The sequence below is a fragment of the Hypomesus nipponensis genome, chromosome 1, assembly GCF_054491055.1.
Source record: "Hypomesus nipponensis isolate SF chromosome 1, ASM5449105v1, whole genome shotgun sequence".
Classification (NCBI taxonomy): domain Eukaryota; kingdom Metazoa; phylum Chordata; class Actinopteri; order Osmeriformes; family Osmeridae; genus Hypomesus; species Hypomesus nipponensis.
The window spans coordinates 3574482-3591960 of record NC_140361.1 but is presented as its reverse complement, the minus strand read 5'-3'; the positions used below and the strand labels follow the sequence as shown (position 1 = coordinate 3591960).

At 48.9% G+C, this 17479-nt stretch overlaps 1 protein-coding gene across 2 annotated transcripts in view; it reads left to right on the top strand.

Annotated features, from left to right (window-relative positions):
• afg2a (AAA ATPase AFG2A) overlaps positions 1 to 17479 on the top strand; it is a 62307-nt gene that overhangs the window by 15940 nt on the left and 28888 nt on the right. For both annotated transcript variants that reach the window (XM_084700929.1, XM_084700930.1), the window contains exons 13-15: positions 790 to 843; positions 1456 to 1535; positions 2689 to 2809. In XM_084700929.1, the coding sequence (XP_084557055.1) occupies positions 790 to 843; positions 1456 to 1535; positions 2689 to 2809 (255 nt within the window). The remainder of the gene's footprint in view (positions 1 to 789; positions 844 to 1455; positions 1536 to 2688; positions 2810 to 17479) is intronic.

Sequence of the window (17479 nt, the reverse complement as noted above, 5' to 3'; positions counted from 1 at the left end):
TTTAAGCTGCCGTTTTTCCTCCTGTGAAATGGATCTGTTACCTTCTGGGGATGCATTTAGATGTGAGCTGCTTCCGCCCTCTGAAATCCCTGTTATCAAGTTGTCACTTTGAGTTTTCTTCCATCCTTAACCACACACGTGCACACACACACGGTCACACGCACACAAATATGCAAGCATGCACACACACTCAAATGCATACTCAGGCAAACACACACGCACAGCATTGATAAAGCACAATTTGGGTTAGGGTTAGATGGAGGAGGAGAAGAGGGGAGGGGATGGAGGAGGAGAAGAGGGGGAGCAGAAGGGGGAGGGGAAGGAGGGGGAAAACGGGGAGGGGATGGAGGGGGAGGGGATTGAGGAGGAGAAGAGGGGGAGGGGATGGAGGAGAGGAGAGGAGGGGGGGATGGAGGAGGAGGAGAAGAGGGGGAGGGGAGGGAGGAGGAGGAGGAGAAGAGGGGGGGATGGAGGAGGAGGAGGAGAAGAGGGGGGGATGGAGGAGGAGAAGAAGGGGAGGGGATGGAGGAGAGGAGAAGAGGGGGGATGGAGGAGGAGGGGGAGGGGATGGAGGAGGAGAAGGGGGGGGGATGGAGGAGAGGAGAAGAGGGGGAGGAGAGGAGGGGGGATGGAGGAGGAGGAGAAGAGGGGGAGGGGATGGAGGAGGAGGAGAAGAGGGGGGGATGGAGGAGGAGGAGAAGAGGGGGAGGGGATGGAGGAGGAGGAGAAGATCTCCTGTTGATCTCTCACCAGGGATATAAACTGTTGAATCACGATTTATTGTAACAGGGTCCAGAGCTACTGAGCAAGTACGTGGGAGAGTCGGAGCGGGCGGTCAGAGATGTAAGTAGACACTCTACAGGAAGTGAGGTGGTCGGCTCCCACTCTGCAGGAAGTGAGGTGGTCGGCTCCCAGTCCTGATGTACTGTATGTCAGCGGTTCCCAACCTGTGGGCCTTGGCCCACTAGTGGTCCGTTAGGGTAATACAGGTGGGCCCCAAACCAATGACAACTAAAGCATGAAAAAAGTACAGATGTTCATGTTTATAAAGACTGGTAAAAGTGCTGACTACACTTTTACACTCAAGTTAAAGTAAAGAAGTGTGGGCTCTGCCATATACTGAAGTAAAAAGTAGCCATTACTACTACCTGTTGGACCAACAAACACTAACACTTCCTGTTCCAACTCCATAAACACTGCCACTTCCTGTTCCGACACAATACAAACACTGCCACTTCCTGTTGCGACAACACAAACACTGCCACGTCCTCTTCCGACACAACACAAACACTGCTGTTCCGACACAACACAAACACTAACACATATATATATTTAGGGTGAGCTGTGTATGTGGGATTTATCTATGTAAGCTGTATATATTTGATGTGGTTGACTCCATATTGTAAATCCTGGATGTGATATACACGATGTTTGAATGCGTTGTTTCTCCGCCAGGTGTTCAGAAAGGCCAGAGCCGTGTCTCCCTCCATCGTGTTCTTTGATGAAATCGATGCACTGGCGGGAGAGAGAGGAGGGTGAGAGTCCATCTGGACGACCTAGCACACACACACACTCACACACACACAGCTCCCTCCCCACTGTAACTGTACTAGTGTTGGTACCAGGGTTGTGAACCAGACCTGCACAGCTCTGGACTTCATAACTACATGAAGGAGAGCTTCAGTACTGACGCCACATCTCTCTGCCACACGCCTTCTGGAAGAATGCACTTAGCTACCATCTATAAAGGTTATTTACTGGTCTGTACTTCCTCTGCGTTTAATCAATGAAGTGGCTTGTGCACACCAGCAGAGATCCTGCTGCTGACTCAACCTGGGCTCCAGACAAGCCAGCCTTATTTGTGTGTCTCTGTCTCTCTGTCTCTCTGTCTCTCTGTCTCTCTGTCTCTCTCTCTGTCTCTCTCTCTGTCTCTCTCTCTGTCTCTCTCTCTCTCTCTCTCTCTCTCTCTCTCTCTCTCTCTCTCTCTGTCTCTCTGTCTCTCTCTCTCTGTCTCTGTCTCTCTCTCTCTCTGTCTCTCTCTCTCTCTCTCTCTCTCTCTCTCTCTCTCTCTCTCTCTCTCTCTCGACAATAAGACAAGAAGCACCTGTAAACCTTTCACTGTCTACATGCCTCAACTTTTGGAAAGAGAGAGAAAGAGGGTGAGGGGGGTGAGAGAGAGATAGAGGGAGCAGGGAGCAAGGGAGGGGTGTAAGAAAGGAAGGGGGGAATGACTCTCTCCATCTTCCTTCCTCCCTCTCCTTTCTCGGACATGGTAGTGACAGGACTTCTTTGTGGCCTCGTGACGGCTCCTGTCAGAGTCAGTGTGTGTGTGTCGGTGTTTGTTGTTCATTGGTCTGTACTTCCTGTGTTAAATCATCTCGTCACCTCCATCACGTCAGCCTCCTTTATTCTCAATGTTTGATTCACTGATCAGACACTTTCACCAAAGCAACGTGCAAACAGTGCATATAGAAACTACTCAACGAATCAAGGATCAGAAGTGCACAGTTTCCGACAGTGTTTCATTGGTCAGAGTCCAGGAACGGTCTGTGTTTACCAGCCACAGTAGAAATGAGCCACATCTCAGCTGGCAGGCACGGTGCATCTCCAGTCATTTCTCTGCCACAGTGTTGCGTGTCCTGGAGCATCTCCCCTCACCTCCCCTGGTGTGTGTCCCCCCCTCCCCAGGTCATCGGGGGGCGTTGGGGACCGTGTCCTGGCCCAGCTGCTGACCGAGATGGACGGCATCGAGCAGCTCCGCAACGTGACTGTGCTGGCCGCCACCAACCGACCTGACATGATCGACAAGGTCACTTCCTGTCTCCACGTCTCACGCACTTCCTCCTGCTCTCGCTCTTTCTCGCTCGCTCTCTCTCGCTCTCCCTTGACTGTCTTTCTCTCTCTCTCTCTCTCTCTCTCTCTCTCTCTCTCTCTCTCTCTCTCTCTCTCTCTCTCAGCTCAGTTCAGTTCAGTTCAGAATGCTTTATTGGCATGACAGTTCGGGTTGAGCAGTATTGCCAAGGCAGTCCCTATTGAAAGGACATTTTACAGTAATATATGTATCATAGCATTTACATTATAACAATAATAATATGGCAGTACAATATAACAGTAGCATAGTAAGAGTAACAGTAACACATAAATGCATGTTAATATACAGAAAGGTTTTAACAGTTGTACAGGGTTGGTTCACTGTCCCTCAGGTTGTGACATTGAGAGACATATCTAGCGGCAAGGCTTGCAGTCGGCCCTTCGCCCAGAGATATCCTTAATTTTTCATTTAAATTAAGCTCTGTGTAGTTTTCTCTCCATCTCTCTTTCTCCCCTTAAACTGTCCTCCCTCCTCCTCCTCCGTCCTCCTGGCTCTCTCCTAACCACTGGTCTGTCATAAGGTTGTAAGCTCACGGAAATGCACCACACACATCTAGTGTGTCCCTAGTACTAAGCTGTCAGTAGTTCTCCTCCCCGCCTCCACCCACCCCCTGGCTGGTGTTGAAACCTCAGACCTCCAGCCCCACCCTGCCGTCAGGAAGCAGCTTCCCAAACAGCTGAGAAATCACATTATCCCTGCGTGAAACCCCCTGGTGTGTGTGTGTGTGAGTGTGTGTGTGTGTGAGAGAGAGAGTGTGTGTTTCTTGAGGGTCATTTGAATGTGAAACGTACCAACAGTGATAGGAAACACAAGCCACCAAATGGACTGTCAGGGACCCCCCCCCCGGAACTGCCCCTCCCCCCTTCCCCTCTTGTATCCCCCCCACCCACTGCCCCCCCCCCACCCACCCTTCCACTGTCTGCCCACAGGAAAGGCAGCTTTTTCCATGAGAATACTAGGAAGTGATGAGGCAGACGAAGATGAATGAGATGTTTGGATGTCAGTGGAGTCTTTGTCGTCAGATTGATGGAGCACTAGAGACTTCTGGGTCCTGGCTGTCTGATGGACAGGGAGGGAGGGCGGGAGGGGGAGGGAGAGATGGAGAGAGGGACATGGAGAGAGGGATATAGGGAGAGGAACAAGGGAAGGAGAGAGAGAGTGACATACTACCAACCCAGGAACAGGAACTGGGTTGGTAGATAAGGAATCCCACTTTCAGATTAGCCGGCTCTGCTTTTTGTCTGTCACCCAGAGACTTCAGCTTCCTCCCAGCACCACAACTGTGCAAGGATCCCGCTTGTCTCACATATATAATGATATTTATATTAAAAAAAATATTACTTATTCTAATGTAATGATTATCCCAACTAAATGTTGGATTGTAGATGGTGTATTTGGCACCAACTTTGATATGGTAAAAACGATGCATTCTCAATTTCTGAGGGAGTGAGAGAGAATTGGAGAGGATTGTGGAGGGAGAGAGGTGGAGGAAGGGAGAGAGACAGAGAGAGAAAGAGGGACAGAGAGGGAGAGACAGACAGAAAGGGAGAGAGGATGTTTTGCCATGCCTCACCTCTGGCCCCTGCTGTCTCCTTGTGATGACTGACAAGCAGCACCAGGATATTTACCCTGCCTGCTGGGGGAGACCCCCCCCAGGCCTGTCATTCTGTTTTAGTAGAAACTGTCTACACCCCCAGCTCACACACACACACACACTGACGCAGTGAGACCTCTTTATTTATTAGTATTCTTTGCAAAACCTGACCATAAATGGAGCGATGCATGGCTATGCAGCCTATCACTTGTATGATTGTCTAGTTGAAGTGATTCAGAAAACATCGGTCCAAATATTTCACAATTTATCCTAAGAAGGGAAGTTTCTGGATCACAGATTTATCCTCAGAGAGTAAAGCGAGTCATCGTTTATAAGCATCCCAGCTAATACTTGAATCAAGGCTGTATGTGAGTTTGTTTGACGTAGAAAACCTATATGTGGCTTCCTTGACGAAGGATACTGTTAGGTTGTTGTGCTGAATGGCCTGTTTGTTTGTCCTGGTGTGTGAGAGGCTTCTTCCTCATGAGGACCAGGATGTTACAGTAGGGGACATCACTACCAGATGGGCTTTGTTAGGGACCAGAAGTTACCAACTGGGTTCTAGTCAGATCTGGGATTTTATCAGATCAGGGGAAAGCAATTGAGCTCCACCTTCCTTCTCTTATACCCTCTCCTCCTCCACTCCCTCCTCTCCCTCCTCTCCCTCTACCCTCTCCTCCTCCACTTCCTCCCTCTCTCTCTCTCTCTTCTCCCCCTCTACCCTCTCCTCCTCCCATCCCTCCACTTCCTCTCTCTCTCCTCCCCCTCTACCCTCTCCTCCTCCACTCCTTCCGCCTCCTCTCTTCCTCCACCTCCTCTATCTTCTCCTCTCTCCTCCTCCCAAGTTCTGCACCACTGTGAGTCATTACCAGAAGATGGAGCCAAACCTGTTCTGGCAAGACATGAAGGTTTATGATGCTCCTTACAATATATGTCCAACCTGTTGGTTTATGTTATGATCTGGCCTGTGTTCTGTGACGCTTGACAGTTAAAAGGCAATCTGAGAATGCATCACTAAAACTCCCTTCCCTGACCTGAATAGTGTTGAGTAATTCACCACACCGGCTCTCCAACTGCAGCCTATCAAAAACTCGATACAGATATGTGACAACAGTGCTTTTCTGGAGTGCATTGTGGGACGGTATGCCTTGCGTGTCTGGGCAGAGCCAGTGGTCCTGTTTGGGGGTTTATCTGTGGTCTGGTAATTGCACCTTGACAAAGTGCTCTGTTTGAATCTCCCAAAACGGACCCTGAACTGCCTCCGCCTAGTAATTTTTAATTTTCCACACATGATTGGAAAGTTACGGAATCTGACCTCTTTGACCTCCTTTTTCTCAGAACTTTCTTAATAACCATAGGGTGGAAGAAAGAGGACAAGAAGGAAGAGAGAAAAAAAAGGGTTCCCACTAATTGCATACCTCCTCGTGCCATGAGGAGAGAAGGTTTGGAACAACAACCAAATAAAAGGTCTAACTAAGTTTTCTACCTCAAGCACCGTGTCACCGTCTTGGTCGCAAGCTTGGCTGGGATTTGAATCTCTGAAGGTGAACCAGTTACAGCTGGGAACAGCACATTGCATGACAAAGTCAGTACTCTGAACATCTCACAGTGACTCACCACACAAGGACATCTTCTACCAGACGAGGGATGGGTCGTAAATATCGGGGTTCTCGTTGGTAGTAATGGCCTTCAGGTGTGCTAGGCAGTACATCAGATGTTTACAATCTACATATATATATTTTTTTTTTAGTTTAAATGCTTAAATTAACTAAACGGTTTAGGTGAAAGCGCTATTGAACCTTCCTCTCCAGAGTAAAACAAACACAAGGCAGAAAAACAGGCATTTGGTCAAAAGTGCGTTACTGTTGTTTTTGGTACACTTGATACTTACTTTGACATGTTAACTGTGTTTTAGAGAAAATAAGGGGTCTGATCAGCAGTAATTTACCAAAAAGTCAACCGAAATGAAACACTTTGATGTACTTTTTCCCTCAGTTCCACTCAGAGAGCAGTTACTGACCTTTAGCGTGTGAGGGCAGACTTCATTAATGTGTTTATTTTGGTTCATGCGTGGATCTTTAGTGTGCTGCTTCCTCAGAGGGTGTTCAGCTTGGTAGGGAAGGTATAATAATAATAATGATAATAATAATAATAAAAATATTTTAAAATAAATTTTTATTTTTATCAAACCTTCATTATCACAGATTGTAGATTGCTCCTGGAAATTATGGAAATCTAGTTTTGACAGATAACCCTGATAGATTTAAAGAAGATGAACATCTGAAAGATGGTCAATTCTGATCTGCATGTTTGCAGAGAGGATTCAGTTAGGATTAACTGCTCCAGAGAATCCAGGTATTCCAGATAGCATGGCTGTATTACAGGCCAGATTGTTCATTACTCAGCACTGCAAGCCCCTGGACCTACAGCACTGACCTAACAGGAAATGAATCTTAGCACCAAATGCAGTAATAAGCCTGCTAGCCAAAACAAGCCATTTTTGATGTTGTGGTGGTTATACCATCTCCCAAGCCTGGCTCCTCCCCCATGGTGAGCCAAGCATGATGGAATTTCTATTTGTGCTGTCTTAAGTGATTAGGACTCATTCACTGAGTTCCTGGCTGCGGGGTTGACTGTGTACTGCTGCTCCAGCCTGACGTGCCCCAGTAGAACCTCTCTCCAGGTGACTGTTCCCCAGTAGAACCAGGGTTCTCCCATGTGACTGTTCCCCAGTAGAACCAGGGTTCTCCCATGTGACTGTTTCCCAGTAGAACCAGGGTTCTCTCCAGGTGACTGTTCCCCAGTAGAACCAGGGTTCTCCCAGGTGACTGTTCCCCAGTAGAACCAGGGTTCTCCCATGTGACTGTTTCCCAGTAGAACCAGGGTTCTCTCCAGGTGACTGTTCCCCAGTAGAACCTCTCTCCAGCCTGACGTGCCCCAGTAGAACCTCTCTCCAGGTGACTGTTCCCCAGTAGAACCAGGGTTCTCCCATGTGACTGTTCCCCAGTAGAACCAGGGTTCTCCCATGTGACTGTTCCCCAGTAGAACCAGAGTTCTCTCCAGGTGACTGTTTCCCAGTAGAACCAGGGTTCTCTCCAGGTGACTGTTTCCCAGTAGAACCAGGGTTCTCCCATGTGACTGTTCCCCAGTAGAACCAGAGTTCTCTCCAGGTGACTGTTTCCCAGTAGAACCAGGGTTCTCCCAGGTGACTGTTCCCCTGTAGAACCAGGGTTCTCCCAGGTGACTGTTCCCCAGTAGAACCAGGGTTCTCTCCAGGTGACTGTTCCCCTGTAGAACCAGGGTTCTCTCCAGGTGACTGTTCCCCTGTAGAACCAGGGTTTTCTCCAGGTGTTGCTGGCTGTCTATTTACCAGTGAATAATATGCTGAAGTTTAGCTCACTAATTCTCACTTAATCGCATCTTTTTGACCATCAGTTACGTGAAGAGAGAACCTTGAAAAAACACCAGCGGTTCATGTTTCGGCCCTCTCTGTCGTATTGCTTCTTTAAATGTCATTTTTTCTTGGTGAGATCTAAAGGTATCTGGCACAACTCAGATTTGTGGATTAGCAAAGCTACATTTGCTAAAGCAAACAAACTTGGATTGGATTTAATTCTTTGTGTGTATATGTGTGTGTGTGCTCACGCCTAGGAAATGGGACACCAGTAGGGGATGGAAGAACCCTGGGAGGGAAGGTGTGTGTGGATGGGGTTTTGAAGGGTAGGATCAGACTTCCAGGGTTGTATTAGTGTCAGATAACACACAACTGCCTCTAAGAATACCACCATGCCAAGACCTAGATCAACAACTCAAGTTAAATGACTTAAATCATGACTAAATAATTAAGTATTAAGTCATGTATATTTTTTTCAAACCATAAATGTATTGCACACAGACCTGTTGTAGTTGTTTTAGACTTAATGGGCAGTTGATAATGTGGCGTAGATGTTGGATAACTATAGCAAACGAACAGAACAACCCAGAACCAATCCTCACATTCCAATTGGTAAGCAAGACAGAGAGACTAAGGGACATGAGGGAGGGAGGGAGGGAGGGAGGGAGGGAGGGAGGGAGGGAGGGAGGGAGGGAGGGAGGGAGGGAGGGAGGGAGGGAGGGAGGGAGGGAGGGAGGGAGGGAGGGAGGGAGGGAAAGGGAGAGGCAGGATATGAGTGCTCTTTGTGAGCTGAAGCCTTGCAGCCTCCCCAGCGTGTGTCGTCTTGCCTCTTGGCGAGGAAAGACCACCAGCGCCCCTGGAATGCTTTCAGTTCAGGAAATCTCCTTTATTCTTATAAATGCTGTTCCTAAACCCCTCCACAATCCCCAATGGCGAAATATTCTGCTCTCGCTCTCTCTCTTTTCTCTCTTCCTCCTTTCTCTTATTTGCTTTTGCTCTGTCCCTCTCTCTCTCACTCTTTCTTTGTCCCTCTGTGTCTCTGTCTGTCTCTCTCCCTCTACCTTTCTGTCTCTCTCTCTGACTTCAAGGTATAGCTACCTCTAGTAATGTTATGGTAATATTGTAATGTTATGGTAATATTCATGTCTTGAGTTGAGCGTCTAACCAACAAAGCATAAAGCTTTTGAGGAGTTGAGGTTCATGGGTTAAGTCACGTTTAAGTACTGTATGTTTTGTATATTTGAATATATCCTGTGTTATTCATTGACCTATGAATCCTAGCTAGCTGTGCCCAGTCCCTGATCAATCTATTACAGCTCATTTCACAGCACATCCCAAGGGTTCTTGACGTTTTGAATAGATAGTAAAACAAGTGCCTGAAAAGGGGGTTTCATCCCCGTCCTGTCATCAGTCTTCACCTGCAGGATGCAGTGTACAGCAGCCCAATAGGGGACCTGGGAGGAGCAGGGTTGCCAGATAATAACCCTCTTTGTGTGCTCCCCCCCCCCCAAAAAAAAAGGAGGGGCAGGAGCGCGGCCCAGGACCAGCCCATGCCCGGGAGCCCGGCAGGACATTAAGAGGTGCTTACGGGGGGGATTAGGTGTAAGTTTGGGGGATTTAGATGAGACCGGGGGTACTGTAACATGCGACACGAGAGGTTTTCGTGCCCATCCAATCATACAAGACGACAGGATTCCTGTCTTAACAAGGGGGGCCAGCAGTGTTTGGGAAGCTAACAAATGAGCTTTTATTTGAGTGATGGTTGCAGAGGGGCTCCAGACAGCACTGTAACACTAACCCAATGTATATCCTCAATCAGTCGAGTCATCTTCATCAAGATTTAAGTTTCCCACTGTGGGATACATGAAATCCCCCTCTCCAGTCTAAGTGTGCTGTCCAGCTGCCAGGACTGCCCTAAAACAGAAGCATTTGATATTTTGTTACCTTAATATGCAAATAAATCTAAATATCAAACTATATTTGTGAGGTAAAATATATTTTTTATTTTTACTGTTGCTGTCTGTGTGGTGTTAGATTTGCTCAGTTTCATCTTGTGGGTCTTTAGGTTGAAATTGAGATGAGGCTGTGTTCAGCATGAAGTGAAATCCTGCTGTAAGTGACCTTCAGACGAGGAGCATGAGGTCAGTGTTCACAGGAGGGAAACCATGAACGTGTTTGAGGCCGTTCCCAAATCCTGTCGCAGTGACTTGGCAGAAGCTTTGGGAAAGAACATTTCCTCTTCTCAGGGTGCTGCATGTTTGTTTGAAGTGGAAGTTGGTGTGTGTGTGTGTGTGTGTGTATGTAGTTTCACTAATATAGTCTCTCAGTGTGTCCCGTGTTAACGTAGTTAAACTCAGTTTTAATATCTTAACAGTTTTTTTAGGTTTATTCATCGTAGGAAGTGTGTGTCATCTTTTGATTCAAATACTTTATGGTTTACGGGAAGTTCCAGAACGGCTCTTATTTTATGTTTTATCCATCTAGCAGACGCCTACGGTGGCCCTGAGTGCTCAATGCGCTGGAGCTAAAGAAAACGCATAAAACAGAGCAAGCTCAAGCACATTCATGTACTTCTGTTGTCGTTTGGTGTAATTGCTCTGTGTGTGTGTGTGTGTGTGTGTGTGTGTAGCTGGAAGACCTTGACTTGAGGCAGCAGCGGTGCACAGTGTTGTCATGTCTGTAGTGTCTCTTCGGGGCACCGGGTCCCCTCCTAAACCCTGTTGCCTGAGAAATGGAAGAATTTCAGATGTTCCCAGTCAACTGTCCTCCGGGCCTGAGCCCAGAACTAATCTCTTTCATCTCCGAGTGCTGGGGGGGGGAGGGGGTCTGTGTTCCTCTGGTAAAGAGATCACCTCAGGGAGATGCTTGCTCCCCCCACCCCTCCCCTCCTCCATTTCCCATCTGTCCCTCCTTTCCTCTCTCCCTCCCTCGGTTTCCCTCCCTCTCTCCTTCCCTATCTCACTCCCCATCTCCTTCCCTCCCCCTATCCCACTCCCTATCTCCCTGCCTCTTCTCTCCTTTCCTCCCCCTATCCCTCCCTATCTCCCTGCCTCTTGTCTCCTTTCCTCCCCCTATCTCTCCCTGCCTCCCTCCCCAGGCCTCCAAGCTGGGCTGCCTTCCCTTTTGGCTTTTCTCTTTTCCTTCCTTCCTCCATTCCTCCACTAATAGCTCCCTTGTTCCTGAGTAGTCAGCATGCCAGTTGAGCTCATTCGTGGAAGATTCATTCGCGGCACAGTAATTGTAAACAGACTGGGGGAGAGAGAAGGGGAAGGGAGAAGAAAAGAGGGAGAAAGAGACATAGTGAGATGGAGCAGGAGAGAGAGAGGGAGAGAAAGATGTAGAGATCTTTACAGTTTTCTCGTATTTATCGGTCTTTTATTCTTTCATTTCTTGGAGACCCTCTCACTCAACCCTCCCTTGCTTCCTCCTGCCCTGCTCCTTCGTTTAACAACTGTTCTTTTACCCTCTCTTATTTTCTGCCTCTTATAATTCATCTGTTACTGATGGCCCGTGGGCGATTTGTGTCATGTTTCTCTGATAAATGTTGCATGAATGGAGTTATGGAGGGACGCAGTCAGATGTTGAATGTTCTGCTGCTTGCATGCTAGATGTTTTGCATAGGTTACTTCTGGTCATTTCCTTTGTGTGGAAGAGCTCTACATCCATAATGGTGGACAAAGGACCCAGGAGTGGGTAGTGTTACTAATCCGGTGATGATGTTACAGAACCCTTGCCACAGCAAAGATCCATAGATTGACCTGGGGGTAGAAGCTAAGGCTAGGGAGCTTATTCATTAATTAAAGACCATATTCTGTTCAAAGTGTTTGTAAGTCGGCCCAATGCCTGCGCAGGCTGAGAGCCTGCAAGGCAACTATTAATGTATTTTTATTAATGAGCTCAAGTTTAATGAATAACTATGGATCTTTTGATAACGTGTTCAGACAGTGCTGGTAATATTATCCCTTGGCGTCGTGCAATTTTCTGGAAAGTTGCCCTGGCAACAGGATAGCATGTGATTGGTCAGCTCTTACTGTAAACCTGTCACTGGAGATGTAGCAAAGGATGGGACATGTGTGCATGTGTGTGTACTTGTGTGTGTGTGTGGCGTTCCTGTGTTACCCAGCAGCCACTGGGGCCTTCCAGACTGGCTCTTTATGACGCTGGTGTAGCCTGGCTGAAGTCAACATGAACCCTAGCTACTGAGGCAGCAACCTTGTTTCTCCCTCTCTCTCCCCCCTCCCCCCCCTCTCTCTCTCTCTCTCTCTCTCTCTCTTTCTTTCTCTCTCTCTCTCTCTCTGGCACTTATCCTTGTCGAATAGAATCAGGACTGCTTTCTTTCTCTATCACCCTTCCACCTGTCTTTATCTCTCTCTCTCTTTGTCTGTCTGTCTGTCTGTCTGTCTCTCTGTCTCTCTCCCCCCCCCCTCCCTGTGGCTGTCTGTACCATGGGAGATCCAGGCCTAATGGAAACACCACCCCCCTCTCCCTGTGGCTGTCTGTACCATGGGAGATACAGGCCCAGTGGAGTGTGTACACTCCTTTCTCCAGGCAGAAACCACTAAAAGACCTGGGTACGCGGATACAAGAAATGTTTCTACTCACTGTTAGCCGTAAACATGACTCGGTTGTTAGGTCATGACAAGGTAAAAGTTTGTACTTGAGTAAAGCACGCTCAACTGGTCAGATTAGTGTCCCTCCCCACCATGCTGTCATAAAGTGATCTTTTACAACAGTAGGAAGTCAATACAGTTATATGACTTTAGCAGTGTGCTCAGCAGCTGTATGTTGGATGCCGTTTAGGAGGTTGTGTGTCCACACAGCTCAGTGGTTAGAGCATTTGACTGAAAATCTAGAGGTCACAGGTTCAAATCCCCATCTGTGTTTCATCTGTGTCTGCTAAATCAATACGTTATCATTGTTAATTTTATGAATACACATCCAGCCAAACCACTGTAGAGTTAGTGTGCCGAGGAACAGAAATAGTTTTTCAGAGGGCAATCCCATATATATATTTTTTTACGGGTATCTAAAAAAGAATGAGGTTGCCTGTTCTCTCCACACAGGGCTGTTTTGCCTCCTGAAAACCGTCATTGTAAGCCTTGATTACGGTGTACGGTTTCTCCCAATGTAAACAAAACCTACTAAATGCAGCACGGCCAATTGGTCCGATCCCCAATTAAGGCGGGGAAGCAGAAAGAGACCAATTAGGAGACGGAAGCCACTAATTAAAAGCTACATGATTTCCTGGAGCAAAAGCTTCGTCCACCAGATTCAAGCCGTAAGAAAACCTTCTGCATGCGGCAAGACTCAAACTCACACCAGCAGTTCTACAACCTTTTTGTTCTTCTACTCAGTTCGTAGCAGCTAAAACCACTAGGATGTATTGAATTTAAACCCATACAACCTCGAAAACCTTTTCTTTTCTTCACAAACCTTGGAATGTGTTTTGCGTGTAACTGCCAAAACCTTCCGGGTGCTGCGAATTAGAGGTTACAGTTAGGTTTTCCTCCAGGGGCTGTGGTTGGGTGGTTAACCAAGATGGAGTCCTCGAAGCCTGCCTTGGAGCACGCTGCACCTGAGGAAGGAGGCAGGCTGGGGTCTATACATGAGGATGAGACACGTCCGGCGATTACCCATGAGCCTTTGCTATAGGTGACAATTTATTTGTGGTACCGTGGCAACTGAACTTCCGCTGAACTTACCACGACATTCAACCTTGTCGCAACCTTGATGAATTCAGCTGAGCCTCAGTTCGCCTGTCTGTTTACCACCTTCCTAACTGCAACCTCCGACCTCGGGGACAGGACACAGTTGGTGAAGTTTTCCTCAGTATCCTAGCTGGTCTACAGACACTGCATGTGCCCCCCTGCCTCAACCAGGAAACCCAGGGGCTGTGGTTGGGTGGTTGGCTCCAACCCCATAACTTCCTATACCATATATTTTCTTATTCAATTTGATGTCTTCGGGTGTGTGTCCATGGAGCGTTTTGCTCTGGCAGAAAAGTGCTGGCGGGGCGCCTGGGAGCACTTCCTCCTGTTGGTTTTTGTTTCTATGCCGACGACAATATCTTGACAACGTATCAACCGCTCGAGGAGCGACAGTGACGACACCGGGGACTTTGGGGGGAAAAAAGTCCAGAGATTAGAAGCGTGCAAAGCCGGAGCGTTTAGGGGGGAAAACAATAAGATTCTTGGCGCTGGGCTTTTTTTTCCCCTCCAGGCATCCGCGCACGGTCACTGCCATGTGGACGTTCAGCCTTCGTGAAGTATTTTAGTAAAGTGTTTTATGTGTGGCACGGTTAGCTAGTCCGTGCACCGTCGTGTTGTCCGTCCCAGCATGGCTCCCTGCCCGCTCTCCTGGCTGCAGCTCCGGACTGTTCTGCCTTCCTTGTCATGTTTGCTTTAGCTGTGTTTTTCCTTCTCCTCCACAATCAACGGGGAATTATCTGCTTTCCGGAAAAACGAGGCAGCCCACTAATTTTAGATTCACTTGATTGAGCCCGGAGGCCAAAGGGATCAAACCCACATCCGCTGAAAACCAACAAATTCTAATTCTAACCATAACATGGCCAGCATGTGCTGTGCCTCTCCAGGACCTCTGATTGGAGACCTGCTCCTTGGCGCTCTCCAGACGTGCAGACTGCAGCTCCTCGGTCGCTGGAAGGCCACTCTCTGTTGTGGTGTTTCCTGTGGTCAGGGGACTGTGGTTGGACGTCGAGAGCTTGGATCGCACCGCCTGTAGACGCTCCGGGACGGGCCCGTTTCTCTGAGGACACGAAACATTAACTTTCAGAGGGAAGCAGCGGAACCTTCTCGACATGTTTTAGTGACAGTAAACTCGTTCAAATGATCCAGATCCCTGAATAAGATGACTCGAGTCGAAAGCGCGATGGGCTTAAAATGCCTTCCTGCTCTGTTGTCTTTTGTCCTTTGAGGCGATCTGTCATGCTACATCCTGACAACAGCTAGCGAGATCGACACGAAAAGAGAAGCGGAACGAATTGCCAGACCGGAACTTCGCCGTCTTCAAAAGGCGCTGGGTAATGACAGTGTGGAGATTGTAGTTAGCGCCTTCCCCCTCAGGGTTGGTGTGTAGACAGCTGTCAGTGGCCAAGCTGCAGCCCAGCTCTTTACAAAGAGGTCTCCAGGACAAGACTGCTCTTTCACGGGTCCGACCCCCGGGTATAGATGTGGGGGACCAGCAACCCCAGATGGTTAGCCTCCAGGCTCTGTGTAATGGCTAATCCTGTTCCGCCTTTCATTCTGTCAAGACCTGTATGCCCTGAAATTACATCTTAAAATTATATTTGTTTGATATCTATTTCGGGTTCCTGAGAATCACTGTGTGAATGTTTTCTGTCCTTGGTGAACCCAGCTCTAAGACAGACTGAGGTCTTCACACAAGAGACAATCAACTTCAAGAAAATCACAACACCAGATGCTTTCATCCAAAGCTGTGTATAGGGGGGATCTGAACCTGCAACCCTTTGTTCTGCAGTGAAATGCTCCACCACTGGGGTATATATCTACCCCCACCCTCCCTCAGCCTTGTTCTAGAGAGAGGCTGGTATGGTATCTCACAGTGAGAAGGGGACGGAGGAGAACGAGCGTGGGTTGAATCCCGTCATTCTATCGACACGCTGCCAAGACGAGGGAGGAGACTCGCCGTTGCAGCTCTCCTGGTCCGAGTTCATTCCTTGAGTCCTCTGCATTCCCCTGGCTTAGCCCCCCATCTGGGCCCGCCATCCCCACTGAAGGTTGGGATGCACGGAGCCTAATTCCAACACGCTGAAGCATTACCGCCTGTCCGCCCCCGGGAGACAAGATGGTCACCAGGTGTCATCCTGTCTTCAAAGTGTCGGCATCGTTAATCATCACCCCCCCTCCTCCTGCCCCCGACACACACACACACAAAGCCATGTTGCGTCGCCTCCTATGTTTTATTTCCCCTGACCCCCACCACCAACACACACACACACACACACATTCTGTATTTTTGGACAGTCTGTCACCCAGCTGCATGTCCTGCTGGGTTTATTTACAGTTTACCCCCGATTAGAACCACATTGGCAACAGCGCTCCATCTTAATGAAGTCACTGTGATGAGCCCAGGAAGGAGCCCCCTCCAGGGCCAGTGAATAGTAACTAACCATCAGGCCCCCAGCTTTAGTCTCCTACTAAAGCTAACTGTGGATCAGCTCTTTACAAGAAGTGGTGCAGTACTGCAAGATGGGCCCGTTTTTAAGGAAGGTGCGGAGGCATTCGTTGAGAAAAATTCTCTCCATTGTGCCGCTTGTACTGCGGGTCGTTTTAATCCTCCTATGTTTTGGTGGTGGTTATTACTTCTTCTGCTGCTTTTTAATCGACAGATTGTGTCCGTGTAGAGGAAGCCCCAACGCTCTCATCCTGCTCTGCAGTGAGTTTAATGGCCACTGTAGTTCATGTCAAGGCTGTGAGTCAGAACGGCGGGGCTGGGGTCGGTTCTGGGCCTGTTGGCTGCCGAGGCCAAGTGTCATTAACCGTGCCCTCTCCCTGCCCTCTCTGACGCAAAAGCAAGCAGGGAAAAAAAAGTCTGCTTTCCTCTGGAAAAGCACCAAGGGGACTATTTCTGTTGTTTTAAATTGCTGGAGAGAGGGAGGGATGTAGAGAGAGCGGGGAAACTACAATGGCCATTAAATGAGGGAGAGAGAGAGATAGGGGGAACTACAATGACCATTAAATGAGAGAGTGGAGGGGAGAGAGAAGAAGAGGGAGAGAGCGAGCGAGAGGAAAAGAGAGAGGGAGAGGACTGGAGTGGGGCGCTTCTTGACGTGCCAGAGCTGTAATGTGTTCCTCCGCTGCGGGAGCATGTTGAACCCTCGCTCCTCGGACAGGAAGTCCCCTGCCTGGGGAGCAGTGCACTTCCTGTTTTGGAGAGGCCGGGCCATCCCACCTGCAGCTGCAGGACGGCGGGCCGGGTCAGCCACCCCTGGGCCTGGGCCTGGGCTTGGCCCCCCTCCAGCCTTGCGTGTTGGACGGGCTGCGTCTCCTCTCACTCTGGAAGAATGTGGTGGAGCTGCGCAGTCCCTGAGGCAGCCAGGAGAGAGATGGCGTGAATGCTCTCTCTCTCGCTCTCTCGCTCTCTTGCTCTCTCGCTCTCTCGCTCTCTCTCTCTCCCTCTCTCTCTCTTGCATGTTCTCTCTCTCTATCCCTCTCTCCCCATCTTTCTCTCCCTGATATTGTCCATGACAGTAGGTATACTGTGTATAGCTGTCCTGCTGATCTGACTGCAGATCTCAAGAGGTCACAGGTTCAAATCCCCCCCATAAACTGTACATCACCTTGGATGGACTCTGCTCCCTTGGTGTTGATCAGAGAAGGCTCTCTGCCGAGGTCTGTCCAGAGATGTGGCTTCGCCCAGAGAGGCAGTCCCTGTGAGCGGTGGTGCTGGAGCTGGTGGAACAGGAAGCTGCCTTGTTTGTTGCTATTTGGGACAACAGGACGGGATCTGTGTGTGACCCCCTCCACCCCTCCTCACCGCTCCCTTAATTACTAGGGACCTTCTCACCAGCCAGCTGCGTGGTAGGGCTCTCCGTCCAAATGGCCGTCACATGACACAGCCCCGCCCCTCCATAAAGTCT